The sequence below is a fragment of the Bison bison genome, unplaced genomic scaffold (assembly GCF_000754665.1).
Source record: "Bison bison bison isolate TAMUID 2011002044 unplaced genomic scaffold, Bison_UMD1.0 scf7180017864452, whole genome shotgun sequence".
NCBI lineage: Eukaryota > Metazoa > Chordata > Mammalia > Artiodactyla > Bovidae > Bison > Bison bison.
Window position 1 is genome coordinate 265,522 of NW_011495014.1, and position 23,224 is coordinate 288,745.

Here is a 23,224-nt window from a genome sequence, read left to right on the forward strand (position 1 = left end):
AAAGCTATGGGCCTTGTTCACCAGCGCTTGGTCTCCCCATGTCATTCTTTCTTTTAACTTCCAGCTGAGTCTCCATCTGGAGCGCGGAACCCACCACGCTTACTAATCATGCCTGGGCTTCTGAGACCCACTCGAGAAGGTGTCTAGGGTGAGACACCTTCCGTTATTCGAGAGGGCGCCTGCGGCCTACGTAAGTGGTGCAAACTTCTTGTCTTGAAGTTTTATTGGTCTCCCGCGTAAACCAAGCTACTCAGCTTCTTTTCTCCACTGAATTTTCCTACTGAGCTATCCTCATTCTATTGTTCTCTATATCTCTAATTAGCATATAAATAGTCGCCGACGCCGTCTCCCCTTCGAATACCCTGGATCAGCCGGGGCTGGTCCTCGGCAGTCCCACGGATGGAGGAAACGTGCTCTATTTGTTTTTCCTGTCTGTCTTTCTCTTGGATGGCTGCCCTTTTCCTATGCTGCCCTGGAACCTCTGGACAACATCCTCTCTTCGTGCTTCAATATGAGGAGCGATGTCACCATGTCCCCACTCACCACTTTCCCCACCAGACTTCAAGTCAGCCTGCAGTTTCAGTATATCTACATGTTCTATGACTTTTCTTATATATCTTTAACTCTTGTATTTCCAACTTGTTGACATTTAGCATTCCTAATTAAGCATTTCTGTCTTATTATCTGCTGTGGACAATGGCAGCAGTTATTAAACAATTGCATGATACTGCTTTTATAAATCTGTCTGAGCAAAATCATTTGATGGTTGGAATGCTCCCCTGCTTTTAAAAGCTACTGAGTCATTGCCACCCTCATCTTCCTGGATTGGCTGACTCTGTATCATAAAGAAAGATGCACTATGGGCTACAGAGTCTCAGTCACGACTGTGCCAAACTACACGGGAAATTCTAAAATTTTTTTATTTAACAAATATTTATTGACAGTTTTGCAGCATTGAGTGTTCCTGGGCTCATGATCTAATCAATACCTATACCCTCACAACACTCTTACTCTGCCTGACATACAGCTGGCTCACAGTGAGTGCACTGAACAGATCTGTAAAGAATAAGTGGCTCTTTGTCTAGAAAGAATTTGAGAAGTTCTTGCTCCCTTGCCCTAAAGACATGGAAAGTTTAATAATACATGGTAAGATCCAAACACCCAAGGAATAGGGATGACTCTAGAGATGTGGGTGAGACTGTGGTTCTGTCTTTGGCTGAACTGCTCTCCCAGAAGTGACAGTCAGAGGCAAGGATGAAGTTCTGAATGAAAGGACACAATCAGGCTGGCCTCCACTGAGGGTTTCTCAGACGCTTTGGGCTCTGGTCTAGACTGGGAGGTAGGCCAGGGACAGTCACAAACTGGTCCAAAGCTGAACTCAGGATGGTGACAAGGGGCTCAGCATGAACACAGTGGCCTATTGGCAGAGACTCAGAGACCAGAGACAGGAAGGTGAGGGGAGCTGAAGCAGATCATTAGTTGGGTGTAAGATTGCCCTTCATGGTAACACAAGCAAATGGATCACAGCTGATGTGTGTTCTTTGTTTGTTACAAAACATCACTCTCAAATATGTGAGACTCTTGATTACATTTTCAAATCCCTGGCCCTGGCATTAGACTTTACCATACTCAGATATTTTAAAAAGCAGATAAAATGGCCATGCTTAATTTTTTCCATAGATGGTATATAAACACATTTTATTTGGTCTTTTCCTCCTTCTCCCAGTACAAGGTTCAGAGCAATGATTGGGAAGCAGGGAGGGGTCACTTAAGACATTAATTCTGTGTAGAAAGTGTTACTAGGATACCACATTTTTTTGTTGACTCAAATCACAAAAGGAGAAAAGGTTACTGAATTGAGAGCATATTGTGCATCTCCTATACTCACGCATAATATTAAGAATATCTGCACGCTTTTTGCCTAAGGTAGTCCAAAGACTACCTAGACTAAGACTTCTTAGTCGCCTTTTAGTTTTTTAGAAGTCTTAGTCGTTTTTAAGACCTAAGTCGCCTTAGTCATTTTTTGGAAGTCTTTTGCCTAAGACATCTAAAAAACACCAGAGGCTGAATATATTTAATATACCACTTCCCACACTCCTTTATTTTTACTCATCAGACTAATTCTTAATGGTCTTGCCCAAGAGTTGGCAAACTTGTTCTGTAAAGGATTTTTACGATTAGCAGGTCATATGCTCTTTCCCAACCACTTAAACCAGTGTAGCAGAAAGCAGTCAAGGACAATATGTAACAGACATACAAGACCATGTTTCAATAAAACTTTATAAAAGTAGGCAATTTGTCTTAAAGGCCACAGTTTGTTGATTCTGGTCTAGCCCTTCAATGTTAAAATTATATTAAAATTATTATGTTTACGTGAAAAGAGCAAAACATCTCAATACATATTACTTCTATCCAAGTCTACCCCCCTTTATGAAGGTAGCAACTGATATTAGTATATGTAAATATTATTAAAAACATACCAAAATACCTAGTAGCCAAAAGACTTTAGGTTTCATCCTTTATCTTTCCAATATAGTTAACATAGACCAGCATCAAGGAAAATTTCAGAGAAAACCTGTCAAGAGATTCTAGAAAAAAACCCCAAAACTCAGCTTGTCTAAATTTGTGAACCCCAAAATGAATCTCTCCAGATATTCAGAAAAGCATATAAGCCACATTACTTTGTTAAAATGTGTTATGAAAAATAAATCAGAGAAGATGATATTCTCATATGCATCTAGATGAATTTAAAATCTTATTATGGAAAACAGTAAAAGAATGATCTAGGCTCCTTGTAACTTTTTTTCTTTTTAATTGCAGAGACTTTCAGAGAGTGCAAATCAGCAAATGATTTCCCTACTTTACATATAGAAAGCCACAGAAAGTAACATTCTGAGAAGCCACATGCTTCTGCTGGAACAGCAGAGACAACCAGAGACCACCAGAGGTACATATTTGACTCTAATTTTCCTGGAGTCAAGGGCTTGGCATTTGGTAGGAAATGGATAAGGATATGGAAAGTCAACATTAGGCCATATGAAGAGGCTCTGGTCATTGTGTATGCCCATTCTTGGCTGGACAATCACTTGTGAATCTGTCCCTTGCAGAAAAGAACTAGCCTAACCTATATTTGTATTTTGGGAGATTCTGTGCAGAGCAATATTTACTTCTGCTGGCTCAGGATAGGTACAGTCACTTCAGATTTGAGAGACCAAGGCAACCCAGCTCATGCCCATTACTACACGCTCACTGAGAACTGAGAAGGGATAAAACAAGGTATTTTGCATCTCATAATTGGAGATAGCATTCAAGAATTTTATTTCAAAAGTATCTATGGTTATGTTTCCTTAGTCTAGACTAGTTGAAGGTTATCAAATGTATAAAAATTTCTGACCACTTGGCCGCAATGGGAATTTCCATGTCTAACAGTAATATAACAACTTTTTTAAAAGGTTTAATAGTTATAAAGTACTTTATAATTATAGAACACTGCTACAAATAATATTTCATTTGATCCTTAATATTTCCTGGTAAGGTAGGCAGAACAATGACTACTATTTTTCTCTGAAGAGGCCACAGATGTACAGAAGCTATTCACCTGGGCTTCCCACAAGCAGTGAGGAGGAGAAGCGTGACTCAAAGCCAGCAGTCTCTCTACTGACTGCACCATGCACCTTCCCTTTCAGGATCTTTGTGGTTTTGCCTTTTCCGATACCAGATTTCTAATGTATGGCCAGAAGATGATAATGCTTACAGTGTAGTGTCTTGGCTGGAGCAGAATAAAAGGGACAATCATTTAGAAATGATTCTTTTTTTAAATGCAACAACTACCAAAAATGTATCTCATCAACAGCTTTATGGCCTAATCCTTAAATAACATAGTACACTGTATTATAGGAAGGACAATTAGAACTTGCTGAATTAAACTGATGTCAGGAGACCAGAGTCCAGAGAGACTGGGTAAATCACTGACTCAATGAGTTTCTCTGTATAATAAGAGAGAAACTGCACCTGCCTACTTCACAACAAATTAAGGTGCTCAACAAAGACAACAGATGCGAGACCATATTACTCAGCCATAAAAAGGAATGAAACTGGGTTGTTTGTAGAGATGTGGATGGACCTAGAGTCTATCACACAGAGTGCAGTAAGTCAGAAAGAGAAAAATAAGTATTGTATATTAACACATATATGTGGAGCCTAAAAAAATGGTACAGATGAACCTTTTTGCAGGACAGGAATAGAGTCACAGATGTAGAGAGCAGAATTGTGGACACAGTAGAGGAAGGAGAGGGTGGGATGAACTGAGAGAGCAGCATTGACACATATACCCTTCATGTGTAAAACAGATAGCTTAGTGGGAAGCTGCTGCATAGCACAGGGAGTTCAGCTCAGTGAAGGAGGAGGTCAGAGGGAGGTCCAAGGATATATGTATACATAGAGCTGATTCTGGTGGGCTGTGGTCCATGGGGTCGCTAAGAGTCGGACACGACTGAGCGACTTCACTTTCACTTTTCACTTTCATGCATTGGAGGAGGAAATGGCAACCCACTCCAGTGTTCTTGCCTGGAGAATCCCAGGGACTCGGGAGCCTGGTGGGCTGCCATCTATGGGGTTGTACAGAGTCAGACACGACTGAAGCGACTTAGCAGCAGCAGCAGCAGCAGCAGAGCTGATTCACTTCATTGTACAGCAGAAACTGACACAACATTGTAAAGCAATCATACTCTAATAAAAAAAGAATTAAAATGTATCTAAGTTACTCAACACATATTTACTGAGTAGCCACTGTGAGCAACGCATTGTGACAGATGCTGTGAGACTGAGCACAATGTACTCCATGCAGATTAAAACCAAAGCTTCATAAAACACTGAAAATTGTTAAGAACATCAGAGACCACACACAAATGGAGTTGAGGAAAGACAGATGCAGATCAATGAATACAGTAAGAGCTTATAACAATGGAACAGCTTACTTTCAAAAAGGAGCAAATGAAGGACTGTCCAGTTGCTAAAACACATAGACTTTTGAGTAGATGTAGTAATGTGAACCACATAACCAATTTCAAAGAATTAGCATGCAATAAAATAATGCAAGAATATCAGGACTTTTTAATACTGATTACATGTTAAAATCATATAATTTGGATATGCTGAGTTAAATAAAACATGTTATTTAGTGGATATCACCTGTTTCTTTTACTTTTTTAATGTAACTACTAGAAAATTTTAAATTACTATGAAGCCTGAATTATATCACTAATTCTGTTGGACCGTGCTGTTTTAGAAGGCCGCATTATGGCCAAAAGGGAAGTCTGCGCATTGCACGGTTCTGGACTGGCTAATTATGGTGTATGCCATCTTTGTGAGGCATGGACCAAAGATACAACACAGAATGAGCCAAGTATCATCAAACCCACAAATCACAAAAATTCTGATGGCTCACGTGGGAACACAATTATAGTCGAGAGGAACCTGCAGGGTATTACTGATGATTCCAAAGTAAATGGGTTCAAAACTAAAAGCAGTGAGGGCATAAAAATCATTCTGTTTCTCCTTCCAGCTAAAGCACAAATATCTGAGGGAGAAATAAGTCTATGAAACGCTTGTTAGAAGTGAAGACCAATCTAGCTCCAGCACTTTCCCTTGACCAGTGACTATTTCACACACATATTTGAAAAGACCCTGATGCTGGGAAAGATTGAAAGCGGGAGAAGAAGCGGACGACACAGGATGAGATGGTTGGATGGTATTACAGACTCAATGGACGTGAGTTTGGGTAAACTCCGGGAGTTGGTGATGGACAGGGAGGCCTGGTGGGCTGTGGTTCATGGGGTCAAAAAGAGTCAGACACAACTGAGCGACTGAACTGAACTGATACTCTATCTAGAATCATGCTTTACTCGGCTGACAGAGCTCCTTAGAGCATGCAACCAAACTGGTTAATATCAACAATCCACTTACATTCCTTATACCCAATAAATGTTCAGAAAATAACTGATAATCTCTACATCCCACACAATTATCAACCAGAATATTGAAGGGACGTGTAGGGATTCAAGTGCCCCAAGAGAGGCCCTTGTCTTACCGAATTCTCAGCACCCAGCCCAGTACTAGTGACACAGGAGGGCCCAGTAAATATTCATTAAATACACAAAAAGTGGTAGTATATTAGAAGGTAAAAGTCCACATTTATATGGAAAGGGCAGGAACCAGAAATTATAGACTGGTGAGCACTTAGAACTGAAGAGCCAGGAAGGAGCCACCAAAGGCCACCAAAAACCAAGCCAGCCAGTTGGGCCACGAATCTTTTTCTGCCCAACACCATGTGTGCAGAGCATGAACTTGATGTTCACAAGACCTTGGACAAAGTCTTTTACGACACCTTTTAAAAATATGGAGAAATAGCAGGCCTAATGACAAAGCGGTTATAAGACAGCAACGAACAGAAAATCGTAAAGACAGACTGGTGGTTGAGAGATGGAGGTCAACGTGAAGAAATTCTTCAGCAGTGTACACAGGAGTCCCTTTGGGTCAACATTTGCTTCGGTGAGTGGGAGAGGCGTGAAAGGCATGTTTGCAGGTAATATAAAAGTAGCAGGGTAAGTGTAGCAGTGGATACGGTTCAGAAGATCCTAATCAGGCCTGAATATCTGAAAACAGCATGATGAAATCTAATAGAAATAAATGTAGGTGGTCTGATTAGGTATGCAAATAAGTCAGAATTAGAAATAAAAATACATGAAAGCGAGATAAATGTTAGCTGAAGGCGATCTAGTCTGGCAGCAGCTCAGCTGTTATCAGGATTGCCTGCGGAATGCGAATGCAGAGGCCAACTGCCTCAGAAGAAATGCGGTTCTAAGCACAGCTTTTTGTCAGTGCTTTTGCATTTTGTATCAGCTAGTCCACACTCAGAACATCGTGACTACAGGAATTCTGAGGAACAAATGAAGGAGAACAGCAAACAGGAATCACTGAAGGGATTAGAGATGCTTTTGAAGAGAACGCCTACAGATGATACAGTAGAAACCCTCACATTCTTGAGAGTTTTCAGTTAGAAGTGGTTGGGTACACTTTGTCTATTTTCTAAAAGGCACTTTTTTGAGGAAGGGGAGTCACAGATCTCTTTTAGAATCTAATAGAGCCATGGGTCCTCTCCCTAGGGAAAAAAAATGTACACACAAATGTTTTATAAACAGTTTCAGGGGGTTCTAAATCAGATTAAGAACCCTTAGTTTAGAAATTCTAAGGACCCAGGTTTCTGTTTCATATAAAAAATTATTTCCCCCTTGACATCTAAAGCAATACTCCTGATGAGGAACTGAGAGAATTCCTACCCTGGGCAGAGGGGTGGGCCAGGGGTCTGGAGCCAGTCACCTGTAATGTCCCTCCCAATTTTAGGAGTCACTAATCTGAAAGGAATTTTTGAATGGTTTCACAGTATTAAGGCAAATACTTAAAACACTTTATTATTGTCATTCACCTTACTATTTTAAATACTCTCCATGCCCACTACACTCTAGTAATTGAAACAGGTCAAAACAAAGGTCATCCAAGCACGCACATCGTTTATGAGACATATCTGACAAGGACTTCATTCACTAGATGCCCAATCACAATGGGAACAGGTATACAGAAATTATTTCTTGTCCCCAAGCAATAAAATATTTCTCTCCACAAGCTGCTTTTTGAAAAACTTGACTGCACAAAGGCCTGAGGTAGCAGGAAACCTACAGTATTTGCAATATTATAAGCTCTTGGTTTGCATTTCTGGTTATAAAGATTTTTCTAAGCAGCTGGCTTATGTTATCATCACAGGACATACCCATGAGTTATCTCATTAGCAGCATTACATAATTTCTATATTCTGAGTTTATCTTCTTGGTATCTCATTGCTGTCTAAACCGGAAGAGCTTTCTCATGTTAGCTAGAAAGGAGGAGATACATCTCAGCTTTAATTCTATCCTTAAAAGATAGAATGAAAGCAAATGTAAGTCCTTAATAGTGATGCTTACTTTTTAAAAACTAGGTTCTCAGAAATTCTAAGCAGGAAAAGCTTTCTATTATTCTTTTGAGAAAATTTTCCTGGATTTTCTTCAACTTTCTTCTATTTAAATTCCTACCCCTAGTTCTGCTCATAATCTTGAAAAAGCTCCAATCCTGAAATAAGTATAGATACATTATAGTCAAAATTACTTAATGTTTTCTACCTACAATCATATAAAACTATTATAATGAGTTTTAAAAATGCCTTCTGCCAACACAGGGTGCTGCTGCCGGGATGCAATTTTCATAACAAGTAGGTGTCCGAAAGGGCTGTAAGTCTCAAGGAGAAGGTGTGTGTGTGTGTGTATATGCGTGTGTGTGTGCATGGGGTGAGATTAATTTGTCTATGGAACCTCAATGATAGATGTTACTCACTTAAAAATCCCAATTTTATTTTTATAGTTTTTCTATTGGACTGAAAAGTTATCACTGAAGCCCTTAATTTCTCCACCTTCTCCCCTTTCTGTTGCTCTAATTTCCCATTCAAATCAATTTTCCCAAATGGAATAAAAAAATCTGTCATCAGTGGTAGACTTTAAGTGAAATGGAGGAATAGTATTTTTTTCAGAAATAATGATCTCCATAAAGATTAATGACAGTAAACCAATTTTCTATACAAGAGACTGTCATATTTCATCAAAACCTGTCATATAGCTCTCAACCAAAGAAAAGACGTCCAGACAGTAAGGGGCCACAGAGAATTTTAAGGGTTACTTTTGAGCTATACTTTTCATTTGCTTTAGCTATAAATGCAGCCGATGAGAATTATATAGGATAGTGGTCCTAAAACGTGAATGTAGCAGTCATCAGGAAGGCATATCAAAATCCAAATTGCCAGGCCCCACACTCTGAGTCTGTGATTCAGTAGGTCTGGGGTGGGTGGGGCCCCAGAGGTTGCATTTCTAACAAGTTCAGAGGTGATTCTGCTGCTGTGGCTAATAAATCCTTGGTGAATGACTGGTACAGGAGGATCCCAGATATCTAACTGGTTGCAACACCATACTTCCTTTCTTAATGCAAACTTTCATGGCTAAGGTTTTTGCATCATATTTTAGGATTGGAGCCTAAAGTGGCTGACGGCTTCCTGTGGCTTAAGAACCTACGCAAGCCACATCCTTCTCTCACGATCCTGTAGAAAGTATTAACAAAGAAGACAACTTCCTTCTGGAAGAAGAAATCAAGCTGTTTCTTGAGTCTCTCCCTCGCTTTCTTTAAACTTCTTACTAAGTATCTGGAATAAAATTCAACAGGAAAATGTTTCATAAAACCTATTCTGGATGGGGTGGCCTTATCAGAAAGATAGGCACACTTACCAGAGAGGAAATACACCCAGTCGTGTGGTGATAAAAACCATGGCAAACATAACAAACAGGAGATCACAAATTTTCTGAAACTTGGCGTAATTTGCCATTTTGGCAGCCTATAAAAGGAAGGAATGTGAAAGATTAATTGAGTTAAACTGATAAATGAAAAGCTTCTTTCAATATGTATGAGTCTCCTTTAAGATATAACTTACCAGATGCATAAAACTGCCGGCTACTTTGAAATGTCATGCATCATGCATCATATTTATAAATTACCCATAAGTCAAGTGAAATGCGGTATTAGCCATAAGTAGAACTACTGACTGTTACAGATTTAATAAAATATTCAGCAACCTGAAAAATTCAATTATATGGTTGACTTCAGGAAAACAGAAAAATAAGAAATTCTTTCATTACAGATAATATTAGCAGGCCAAAGACACCAAAACAGGAATTTGGCATAACAGGTCAAAATAGAAAGTGCTAGAAAATCCTTTAAACCTTTAATGAATTCCAAATACTAAGGTCACAAACTTTATAGACAATATATTGAGCCTTCCTGTACTTTTTCCTTCTTTATACTCATAGGTTTTTCTTAAACAGGTATAAGGAGGTCTCTAGGGACAGTTTCTTGGCTTACCCTCACAAATTTAGAAATGAAGAATGTGTCAAGATAATGTTATTTCAGTGAATCCATTTAGGTATCACTTTCAAATTTACATTATTGGGTCATTTTTTAGATGAAAAGTCACCAGTGTTCAGAATGTCTATGAGAAGTACACTAATAATTTATGGGAGTGATTTAAGTGACCACTTTTTATATTATAAATTAGTCAAGGAAAGAAATACATCCCTTTCTCTACCATTTACTTTTTACAGATGATTCTAAGTAAGAATAGGTGACACTGAAAACATAATTGTGCTTGATTACCTCTTTTTACATTTTCACATATAATTCACAGTACCCACACACAGGGTTATAAACTGAAGATGTATTTCAAATTCATGACATTATTTTCTAACTTCTTGTAAAGTTAAAATAGCTGAGCCAGACTTGAAAGGATTGTTGACAGTATCCATAGAAGCTGTAATTTAAGATCTTTAAGTAAAATATGAAGCTATGAGAGAAATACATTCCTAAAAGGAAATATCAGTATCTATTAACTGAGTGGAAGCCAGGATTATGAACCTTTATTTTCATGAATACTTTGTATGTGACATCACAACTTATACTAAAGGAATAAAAAAAGCATCTTCTGCCTCCTTCTGGCTATGTAAACCATGTAGTTTTTCTTTTAGATTCATTCACCAGTATTCAATAACAAGTATTAAACATCAATTTTTCTGAAATGTCTAAGCCATAGATTCCACTTTGGAGAGTCAACATATCTTATTATTTGGATATTCTCAAGCATTATTTTATAATGTCAAATAGAATCCAAGGGATGAAGAACATTTCCTTTTAAACCTTTGTTTAAAAAGGAGTCATTCACATGACTTGGGCTTCTGGATTATTTTTCTTTTTTTGATAAAAGTGGTAGATGATGATTCAGCCCACATTTTCTGAATTATGGTTCTGCCGAGCACTAGGCCATCCATTTCCACAGACATAAGAGCTGGCAGATTATACAGGATTGATTTCAAAATGGTATATTGCTGTATATTTTTCTACCTCCAAGCACACTGAGGATTTAACCACATGGTAACTGATTTTCAAGGAATTGCCTTTGCACTAATTTTATTTCTTTTAAAAAATGTGCTGAATTGAATCTAGCTTGAATCACTTAAAATAGTGCCAACCTTCCATATGACATATCTAGCCCGTTAGGAATATTTTTTTGTTTCATAACCTTATAGGGACCAGAGTCTTTAATGAAGTGCTGTATATACGTCAAACCTTGACTAATTGCCTTTATAGTAGATTCAATTTTATGACCTGAAATTTCTGCTTATATTGCAATAACAAATCATTATTTGAGGGCACTTGTATTTTACATTCACAGTGACAGCACAAGCTTCAGAGGGGCAGAACTGTAGGGCAAAAGGAATGAAAAATCAGAATATAGATTCTAAGACCCATTTCTACATGGAGTTTGTACTTTGGCAAGTTTATTTTTGACCAGTTAGGTAAATTTCTTAGCATTAAAGTGAAAAACTGTAATTCTATAACCTTACTGAGCATGTCTCTTCATGGGGGCCAATATTAAGAGTAAATACCACATCAAAATTTTACTTGGGATTTTATCTTTTGAAATATGTTTAGAAGAATTTTTATTTTTCATTATTTTTTGCTATTTTAATAATTCTTTGTGGTAATGGTTTAGATAGTTAACTAAAGTGCAACCAATATCTCTTCGGGTATTCTTAATATGTATATGCATAGAAAACACAGTTTTCACATAAAATATGCAATTCATATATACTTTCACTGTAAAAATACTAGGATAAAATTAAAAGACGCTTACTCCTTGGAAGGAAAGTTATGACCAACCTAGATAGCTTATTCAAAAGCAGAGACATTACTTTGCCAACAAAGGTCCGTCTAGTCAAGGCTATGGTTTTTCCAGTGGTCATGTACGGATGTGAGAGTTGGACTGTGAAGAAGGCTGAGCGCTGAGAATTGATGCTTTGAAACTGTGGTGTTGGAGAAGACTCTTGAGAGTCCCAGGGACTGCAAGGAGATCCAGCCAGTCCATTCTAAAGGAGATCAGTCCTGGGTGTTCTTTGGAAGCAATGATGCTAAAGCTGACACTCCAGTACTTTGGCCACCTCATGCGAAAAGTTGACTCATTGGAAAAGACCCTGATGCTGGGAGGGATTGGGGGCAGGAGGAGAAGGGGACGACAGAGGATGAGATGGCTGGATGGCATCAGTGACTTGATGGACATGAGTTTGGATGGACTACGGGAGTTGGTGATGGACAGGGAGGCCTGGCGTGCTGCGATTCATGGGGTCGCAAAGAGTCGGACACGACTGAGCGACTGAACTGAACTGACACATGTATATAGGCAATAAAATCTATGACTGCTAATTTCATCAGGATGGACAACTACTAACTATAGTGAGTTATACATACCTTCCAGATAAATCAGTGTGAAACTTGTAACACTAAAAACAAAGCCTATTCAAACAGTAATTTTCCCATTGTAAAACATTAATTTCTTAAGTGTGGAAGGGTAAAGGCTTTCATTATTCTGTTAATAAAGAATGCTAACTTGGTGAATAGTTTTTGCACACAAATTTGTATATTAAAGTCTCACTCTCACCAATTAGACCTACAGAGAAACACTCTGCAGATTCAAAGAAGTCATATACTACCTTCTCCCAACACCATCTAGCATACCCTAGAAGAACTGAGGATCTGAGGGATTCCTTAAATTTCAGATTTTGTACTCTTATATATGCAAAGAAAATTTTTACCTCTAGAAGAGCATCGGCTGAATCGTGGAGACAGAGGATCAGGGTCCCTACTCGGGCCATGTTGTTGACATATGAAAAGGTAATCAAGAGAATAGCTACAAGGTGGTGCAGGAACATAACGGCAAAGTCCTGGGAAGCAGAAGACACAGGCATGTTCGTTAGGGTTTAGCAGCATCACAGTTTTCCCATCTATTTATCCATTCATCTAATACTTCTGAGGAACCCAATGGGCCCAGCGCTGGGGAAGCTAAAATAAGTAATATATAGTTCCTGCTCTCTGAGAGTTCACCATATCCTGGGAGAGACACGCAGGAGACCAGTGACTCTGGACAATGTGATCAACACCGGGACTAAGGCCAGATCATAAAGGCTGTTTTGTACTAAGCCAAGGAATTTAAAGCTATGGGAAAAATTGCCATATAGAATTTGTGAATGAAAAAACTATTACCTGCCTTATCAGTAGACAAAGGATGTTGCAGCCATCAAATTACAGTGTCCTCCAGAGTGAGCACTGAGGAAACTCAGGATGGAAAGAAGATGCCCACCAGCAGTCAGACACTGCCGTGCACCCTGACAGTGCATCTTGAGGAGACTCAGGAGAGAAAGCAGAAGATCCTGGCCCCAGATTGCTGAGGTGTTGTCAAAGGAATGAGTGATATGCATGGGATAGTCATCTTCCTATACACAGAAAAGCACTAAGTCCCTTAACTTGAGATATCTGTTTCTTTAATAATAATCTTTTGCTATTCTGACTACCTGGTCTTTGTTGTAGAAACTCCTATATATCTTGGGTCCCCCTTTGTCTCTTTGGAGTAATCTCTCAGAGTGATCTGAGATGCTATGTCTGCAGCTTAAGTCCTCAGTTTTGTCAACTTACTGACAATAATTTTCAACTTGTAAATTGTACATTTTTTTTTCAGTTGACAGGTTTCAAGCTCAGAAAGGTATTATTTGGATTCATACATTAGGAAACTCTTCTAGGCAGCAGTGCAGGTCCAACTGGACCATTTCTCTGACTACTAGTGGCTAGGGTTTGGCATCCTTCTTCTGGAATAGGCCCAACCGAATGTTAAAATAAGAATCGTAATATGTTGGCATTTCTGATGGCATTTCTACTCAAACAAGCTCTGAATTTTAACCATTATCTGTCTGTAGTCATTAGAAAAAAAATATAACTGGCAAACCTAATGGGAATTTGGCCATCCTTATTTTGATCAACTTCAGGGCGGCTGCTTCCTGGCTCATGTGAAAAGATTATCTTTCTCCACTACTGATTTATCTCCTGACCACCTGGACACATTTATTGTAACATGGAATTTATATTGTTTGGAAATGCTTTTACTGACACTTTTATTTAGTCTGTATTTCTCCCAGAGTAAACTCGAAGTCTATGGGACTTCAGCGCCAAGACCAGCTCTAATGATGACCTATTTGAAACCACGGACCATTCAGAGAAAAATGAGACAAAATTAGAAGCATATTATGAAACTGAGAGAGAGAGAAAAAAAGAAAGTGAGTGTATGCACAGATACATACACTCTTCATTAAGTAGCTATTGATGTCACACAGTTTGGGGTCTGAAAGTTCAACTTTGATGACTTAAATGGTTCTAAAACATTTAAACAATGTTTTTTGCTTATATCCTGAAAGTAATTAATGATAATCTATAAGTAATAAAACACTGCATCTATAAGGTCCTTTTGCCATATATTTCCTTGTATAGTTCCCACATTGAAAAATTCCAATCATTTTAATTTATATAACTTAAATCTATAAAGCTATGGATTCTTCTACTGTTTAAATTCCTGTGATACAGAACTCTTTAAGAATATCTTTTTATGTTTTATAAATTCAAGCTTTAAATGACAATGATGAAGTAGAGCCAAATGGGTATATTTAAAAAAACACAATGTTTAAATGGTTCTGTATACACTTTGGTGTCCAGAGGTTACTTTTCTGTATTTATGGATAACCATATTGACTTATTATTGGGCTTCCCCAATAGCCAATAGGGTAAAGAATCTGCCTTCAATGCAGGAGACAGGAAATGTGGGTACAATCCCTGGGTCAGGAAGATCCCCTGGAGGATGAAATAGCAATCCACTCTAGCATTCTTGCCTAAAAAAGTCCCATGGAGAAAGGGTCCTGGTGGGTGACAGTCCAAAGGGTTGCAAAGAGTCAGACATGACTGAGTGACTGAGCATACGTATTGGTTTTTTAATTTATTCTAGTAAATAACTCATATTTACTGGAATAAAAATGTATTAGTTTCCTAAATAAGGTCAGATACATTAAAGAATGAAATAGAACTATCTTTCTTATTTTCAGTTAACCTAGTCTCAAAATGAGCTGTGTGGCATGATGGTAGATACCACTGTTGGCAGAATCATGTCTTGCATCAGTTCATTCTAAAGCCCACAGCAGAACTACAGAATGCAGTGTGCAAACTGCTGCTGCCTGTGGACCTGTGACCATGCTCCTTCCTCTAGATCCACATTCGCATCTCTAATTAGTTCTCAGCTCATGGCGAGAGAAATGAAGACCACGCTCTGAGTTTAATCAGTGACCATATACTGACTCAACTTACCAGTTTTACCTATTTCCCTTGATTTCTCTGATGCTTTTGTAGTCATCTAGGGTTTTCCTAAAGCATTAGTTGAACAATACCAAAAGTGCCTTAAGCATATAATAAAAATTGCTCTGATAATGTTTCCCAGGGGAAGATGAAATCTCTTCACTCCAGGCTGTTATCAGAAATGTATTCGGTTTTATCATCTAGAGTAATCTACCAGACAATAGCTACTTCAAAACAATGGATCAATTAAAGTGGAGCTAACCTATCAACTGCTATTTTATATTGTCTCATAAATATAATTAAATAAAAACATAGAGTGTTAATTCAACAGTTCAGTGAGTTTATATTCACCCATGCAGAATACATAGATTTTAAAATCTAGCTAGTTGAGTACCTAACCAGAACAATACTTTCCACATTTCCCATTGTTTAGCCCTGAATGATTGCTCTTGATTCACTGAAAGAGAAGAGGTTTTCTCGATTTAATTTTAAAATGAATATAAATTGATTAAAACCTTATGGAGGATTAGGGCCATTTTATAATTAAGTTTCCTAATATGTATCTGATATAAATGTCAATAAATAAAACAATGCCCTTGGCAATATAGCAAGGTTGCCCTAAAAATAAGAGACTTGTTTTTCAGACAAAGTTTGCTCTGTGAAGATGATTTTTGCATATAAATAACCTGGTCCTAGAAAACATTTATTACTGAGGGGCTCAGAGCTATGCTCACAGCAGAAGACCAATTTTCATTATACTGTCATATCTGTATGAATATAAAAAGCATGAATAATGGATTTTGTCTTTTACATTTGTGCTTCAGAAAGCATTATACACAATGAAATACCTTTAATAAAAGCCATGCAAGCATTATTTTGTGTGTTACTCTCATCCCCTCACTGTGACATTTTTCTGAATAGGTAGTGAATCTGGTACAAATAACAGTTTTTAAACAAACTGTCAATTTAGACTTTATCAACACATTGTGGGAAACTCCCATCCTCTTGTTTATTACTGCTGAAAGTAACTGGTGTGTTAATATATCTAGACGTAGGCAAGCTGCAGGAAACAGCATTAGGTTGAGAATGTTTCTTCCATTTTTGGTAGCATCAATTAAGTAGAGAGACTGTGATTTCTTGTTGGCCTTCATACTGAAGACAGAGCCCAAAGCCCTTATTTTAAACAGACTGGCCCGGCTACCTGCATCAGTGGTCCCCAACCTCCTACTGTTCTGTCATGTTGTTTCTGGGCATATTCATAGCCATTGTCAAGGGCTCCTTCTACATTCCCTGCATGATATTTACCTCAACCCCCGCCCTCATTCTAGTGGCTTCTCCTGTGGTAATTATCAGAGTTAGGAAAAAATATAGATATGGTCTTGACTCAAGTACAATTAGAATAAGACTAAAACAAAGAAACTGAAGGAAAAGCCAGAAGCTGGGAAGAAAACATTGGGTTTTTTTCATATTACATTTCTGAATGGCATTTAGAGAACCCAGAACAGAGTCTCAGCCTATTTTGTGTAGCTTCCACTTCAGAAACTTATAGGTGCAGATAAACTTCTAGTTACTTGGGATCCATCCCCAACTGTTATTAGTAGAACGAGAATGGGCATCCTTAACTCAGTTCTCCAGGGGAATTCTCTGCACAACAAAATATTAGCACCAAAGGGCCACAGGGACCGAAGTCTGATGTTCTATATGATGGAACTCCATTTGCAGTGGTCAGGCTGAACGAACAAGGCTTCGAAATCATACTGTTTTCAGAAAACACATAAATTCACATCGATGTACATATTCTTATGAAAGCAAAATTAACTCATTTCTTATTTAAAAAACTTCCACTACAAACAAGAAGCTTGTTTTCTAAATTCCCGTTTGCTGGCTAAAGTATTAACAATTTTATGCAGTTTCTTTTGGGAATAATCTTTGCAACAAATAAAGAAAAGCATTGGTGAAGCTTCTCAAAAAAAAGTTAAGATCAAGATATTAAGTGATGGTTAATTCAGATGTGCATGGGTGGTGAAAAATATGAAATACCACTAAAGTGCAAGACAAAGAAAAGACTCTTCTCTCTGGGATGCAAATGACCGACACAGCTTTCCCAAATTAAACAAATACCATTAATAAACATACTCTAACTCATGAATTGTTGTTGTTTAGTTGATCAGTCATGTCCAATCTTTGCAACCCCATGGATTATAGACTGCCAAGCTTCTCTTTCCACGGGATTTTCCAGGCAAGAATACTGGAGAGGGTTGCCAACTCCTTTGCCAGGGGATCTCCCTGACCCAGGGGTAGGAATCAGGTAATACCATGTTACTCATTCAGCAGATTTTCAAACTCTCTAAGAAACAGAATCAAAGAAACATAATTTGAAGCTGATTTCATTTTATGGCCACTATAGCAATAATAGAAATCTCTCATTTCTACTTTTTTTTAAAATGGTTTTCCAATTTGAGTTTTCAGGTACAAAGAAATTAATAGGGTTGTTAACAGAGTAGCATCTTTTTTTCTAGAGATCAACAATAGTTTCCCCATCTCTTCTCTTGGGATCGTGGAACCTGGGAATAAAGCTCAGAATGTTGGGGAGCAATACAGTTGTGCAGAAAGTGGACTTCAAGCCTGTAAGTTGGCATCATATAGGGAAGAGTAGCCACCCAGGCTCCACCTTCACTCCAGAATGAACACACATGGAGTGTGTGTACTTCGGACAAAACTTACACGTGCCAAGAACAATCATAGTTAAACACTTTTCCCATTGAGTGAATATGAAGATATAATAGATACTCAAACTTTGGTTATGGATAGCTGAAGTCCTATGCATGAATATATATATATAAATTGATATATATATATAAATTGATATATTAACATACCTATCTGCTGCTGCTGCTGTTGCTAAGTCGCTTCAGTCGTGTTCGACTCTGTGCAACCCCATAGAAGGCAGCCCACCAGGCACACCATCCCTGGGATTCTCCAGGCAAGAACACTGGAGTGGGCTGCCATTTCCTTCTCCAATGCATGAAAGTGAAAAGTGAAAGTGAAGTCGCTCAGTCGTGTCCAACTCTTCGTGACCCCATGGACTGCAGCCCACCAGGCTCCTCTGTCCATGGGATTTTCCAGGCAAGAGTACTGGAGTGGGTGCCATTGCCTTCTCCATATATCTATCTATATTTCTCTTAAAAAGCAAAGAAACAGAATACTGACTGTCTAGGTTGTAAAGACAATGATTGAAATAAAAGAACATTCAGAGTGATTTATAAAAATCTGTTAATTCTGATTTGCCCATATTAGGCAATTATACCTTTCTGTTACCAGCCCATGAAGTTCACATAATGTATGTAAATGTAAAGGTCAACCTTTGGGGTATCTGCAACCTCTCACAATTTACTTGGTTATTATATTTCTAGCTGGCCTTGAGTTAAATCACTGCAGATGATGACTGCAGCCATGAAATTAAAAGACCCTTACTCCTTGGAAGGAAAGTTATGACCAACCTAGATAGCATATTCAAAAGCAGAGACATTACTTTGCCAACAAAGGTTTGTCTAGTCAAGGCTATGGTTTTTCCTGTGGTCGTGTATGGATGTGAGAGTTGGACTGTGAAGAAAGCTGAGCGCCGAAGAATTGATGCTTTTGAACTGTGGTGTTGGAGAAGACTCTTGAGAGTCCCTTGGACTGCAAGGAGATCCATTCTGAAGGAGATCAGCCCTGGGATTTCTTTGGAGGGAATGATGCTAAAGCTGAAACTCCAGTACTTTGGCCACCTCATGCGAAGAGTGGACTCATTGGAAGAGACTCTGATGCTGGGAGGGATTGGGGGCAGGAGGAGGAGAAGGGGACAACAGAGGATAAGATGGCTGGATGGCATCACCGACTCAATGGACATGAGTCTGAGAGAACTCCGGGAGTTGGTGATGGACAGGGAGGCCTGGGGTGCTGCGATTCATGGGGTCGCAAAGAGTCGGACATGACTGAGCAACTGAACTGAACTGAAAGAGAACTGATTAAATGTGCCACTTAAAGAAGGGTATTTCAAATAACAAAGTTCTTCAAAAATTGTAGTTGAAATTCACTTTCATTATTATGTATAGCCTCTACTCTAGTGTAAATATTTATGGGAAAATGTGGAAATGGATGAAAAAATGTTATTTGTTTGGATAATGTTTGTTTAATTATAAAGAGGTAGAGTCCTGCAGGAATGATTCAATTAGCCCATCTCTGATATCAATCCATGAATAAAACCTTATTCACACAAAATCTAGAGACAAATTTATTTCTACACTTTTTCCCCAATAGACTAGATTTTTCACTTAGGTCCTTGAGGGAGATAACTGTCTCATACAAACATCATTATAAAAATAGCAAGTGCTAAGAAATTAATTGGTTAAAGATTTTAAGCTTGCTATTGTTAGTATTGAAATGTTTTTAAAAACATGTGCTGATATGATGTGAATATCTCTCTCTGCCATTCTTAAAGCTGACATCCTCACTCTTCACCAAATAGGCATATCCAAGTGACTCAACTTTAGAGCAGAGAAAGACAAACTACAGACTCCAGGCCGAATCTGTTCCTTATTTGTTTTTGTAAATAATATTTTATTAGAACACAGCAACATCCATTTGTTTAATCACTGTTTATGGCAGTGTTCTTGCTACAGTGGTAGAGATAAATAGTTGCAATGGAGACTGTACCGCTCTCAAGTTTAAAATATTTACTAGCTGGCCCTTTAGAAAAAACTTTGATAACCTCCGCCTTAGAACCACATCAAACAGCATAATATGTGAAACAGTCTTGTAATTTGAGATATCACAATCGCATAGGCTCATGGCTGGCTTCATCACATTTTCTTTAGATAAAGAATAAATAAGGGGTTTAATTTTCACAGCTGTTCTGAAGCAACCCATTCAGTATTACTTTCAAAATTCAGATAAATTATTTAAAAAAACAGTTTTGGCAGATATCTCCATCAAAATCCTCATGATAAATTATAACTACAACTTTAAGAGCTTTTGAAAAGCTTAAGCTTTTGTGAAAACAAGAGCTGTCCTGGATGCAACATTAGTCTCTCTACTGCAACATGTGCCATTACTTCAGAGCTTCTGGGAACACACTTAAATGAAATAAAGAACTGCTGTATCAGCAGTGTTTACCCAATCTTTCTCCTGTGTAACAAAGACAGCACCATTTTAAGATCAAGAACTCATAATCTCATGTACTTTGAATTATTTAGTTAATATTTAATCTTTAATTGATTTTATTACTGAGGAAAAAGATGCAATAAAATTTTATTTGCACAACAGAAAGCAGCAAGATAGGGCCACTGCTTCCCTCCCACTATGCCTGGCCAGAGCCTGGAACTTCATCTGAAACTCCCTGAGTCCTCCCTGCTTTCTGCCTCTCTTCCCCTCCAAAGTACGCTCTCCAGATGCACTCTGCTTTCAAGTGACATAGGTGTTTTTCTTAATCATACACACATATCTTTTTTCTCATTGAATTTTGGGTATTGAGATGTTCTCCATCACTACAAGTATTGCCAAATTACAAGCGCCAGTAGTTAGAAGCCAAAATATCCACCTTCTGGGTGCAGTTGAAATTGTTCTTGGTCCAGCCGCACTAATTTGTACAGCTTTTCATGCTAGAAGGGTCACTTCTGGGACATTTAAAATACACCCAACGTAACAGTCTTAAGTGATGTGCAAGTTAACAGATTTTGCTCTCCTTTTTATCTGGCGTGAGGGTGGGGTGTGGGAAATAACACAGTGGACCAAGGCGAGGGCCAGCACTGGACAGCAAATAAACTCATTCAGGTTGGAAACATCCAGAACGGTCAGTAGGGGGCAGATTGGGCTCAACTAAAATCAGCCATCCCAGAACTCAAAAGCCATCATCCTCACATTTTCTGTAAAGCCTGTGCCATGTGTTAGGTTGTGTCTGACTCTGCGACCCCATTGACTGTAGCCTCCCAGGCTCCTCCGTCCCTGGGAGTCTCCAGGCAAGACTACTGGAGTGGGTTGCCATCTCCTCCTTCAAACCCTGGAGGTCCTGAATGACAAATCAGGTCTCAATTTGGTGCTTCGGATGGAAGAAGAAAAAGTCTCCTCTAGGTCAGCCAAGCTGGGATGATGCTGTAAGTTGTCAGGAGGGGTTCAGGGAAACTCTTCTTATTATCATCAGCCTTACTGTCTCTCTTCTAATTCCTCTTCCTTCCACTGCCTGAACTCCCCACCTGCCTTCACCAACAGGCAGGACTCTACCTGCAAAACTCACCTGTCACCTTCCCTGCCCCCATGCAGTAGTCTGGCCCTTCAGGGATTTTTCCCGGCTGGAAGGCTTTATATTTTTTCTTCTTTTCTCCAAGCCCCACTCCCATTTGAGTATCTGGTGAACTTCTATCCACCCTGAGACTTGCCTAGTAATTCTCAGGTTTCAGAAGGTTAGGACATGGTGATTTATTCCCAACAATGCCATAAGGCAAGTACTGTTTGAATGCCATTTTATAAAGAAACTGAGCCACGGGGAAGCCGTGAGATTTCTCCAGAGTCATATGGTAAGGACAGGCTCGAGGCACACCAGTATCTAGTTCTGGAGAGGTCAGGCTCCCATCACAGTGGACTGCTTCTCAGAAACAGGAGATCAAGGAAAGACGAAAAAAAGGAAGGTGGCAGAGGGGGAGGACCCTTCTGAAAACACAGGTAAGTGGGAGCCTATTACACAGAGCAAGGTCACTTCTAGGGGACAGGAAGAGAAGGGGATCAAGAGCAAAGGGGAGGATTAGCCATGAGTGGAAGAGGTGCCTTTTCTTGGGAGGCCAAAGGAGAGGATATGTCATGGGTCTGTTTATATTTAAGGGGATAGAAATGGAGGGAATTCACTGAGTCAGGGAGATTCTTAGATAGATAGATAACAGATAGATAGTAAGCCAAAGTAGACGCTTTCCCAAGACTCCTAGGATGACTTATGGGAAACTCTCCAGGGGAAGCAGAATGAAATCTCCTAATGAAAGTGAAAGTGAAACTCACTCAGTTGTGTCTGACTCTTTGCGGCCCCTTGGACTATTCAGTCCATGGAATTCTCCAGGCCAGAATACTGGAGTGGGTAGCCTTTCCCTTCTCCAGGGGATCTTCCCAACCCAGGGATTGAACCCAGGTCTCTCACACTGCAGGTGAATTCTTTACCAGCTGAGCCACAAGGGAAGTCCAAGAATACTGGAGTGGGGAGACTATCCCTTCTCCAAGGCATCTTGCTGACCCACGAATCGAAACGGAGTCTCCTGCATTGCAGGTGCATTCTTTACCAACTGAGTTATCAGGGAAGCCCCCCAAAAGGGGACACTGCGGCTGCATGGGCCAGGAAAAGAAATCGGACCTCCTGAGTGGCAGGCAAGACTTCTACCACTGAACCACCCATGCACCAATGAAGTGATGCTTTCCAAATGTCAGTGGCGTCTCTCAAGGGAGGGTTGGATCCCTGAGGGCCTGGACTTAAGGACCCCGAGCCCTGGAGCAACAGCACTGTGTTGGTCCTGGGTGTAGGTCTCTCTGTAATGTGGCAATGCTGTGGCCCTTTCCTGCTGTCACTTCTCATCCTTGGACAGCAGTAGATGCCACCACAATGCCCCAGGGCTGTCACCGGGCTGGTCATCTAACTGTGAGATTTAAAGATGCTTAAGAGCCTCTCCTCTGGCGAGGTGCTTGGGAGTTTGATTGCTGGAACAAGCTACTAATTTTGAATAAAATTTCATAAAATTGCCCCATAAGACATCCCCTCCTCCCGCCCACCCCAGACAAGACTATTCTATTGTTCTCCCACCAGCCTGCACACAGCCCTGGGTTGAAATGCTTTGATCACCAGTGGTGGCTTACTAAAATGAGC

The 23,224-nt window shown here is 39.3% G+C and overlaps 1 protein-coding gene across 2 annotated transcripts in view; it reads right to left on the reverse strand.

Moving 5' to 3' along the window:
- CERS6 (ceramide synthase 6) overlaps positions 1-23,224 on the reverse strand; it is a 353,731-nt gene that overhangs the window by 52,697 nt on the left and 277,810 nt on the right. For both annotated transcript variants that reach the window (XM_010858928.1, XM_010858927.1), the window contains exons 7-8: positions 12,771-12,899; positions 9,360-9,466 (exon numbers count right to left, since the gene is read on the reverse strand). In XM_010858928.1, the coding sequence (XP_010857230.1) occupies positions 9,360-9,466; positions 12,771-12,899 (236 nt within the window). The remainder of the gene's footprint in view (positions 1-9,359; positions 9,467-12,770; positions 12,900-23,224) is intronic.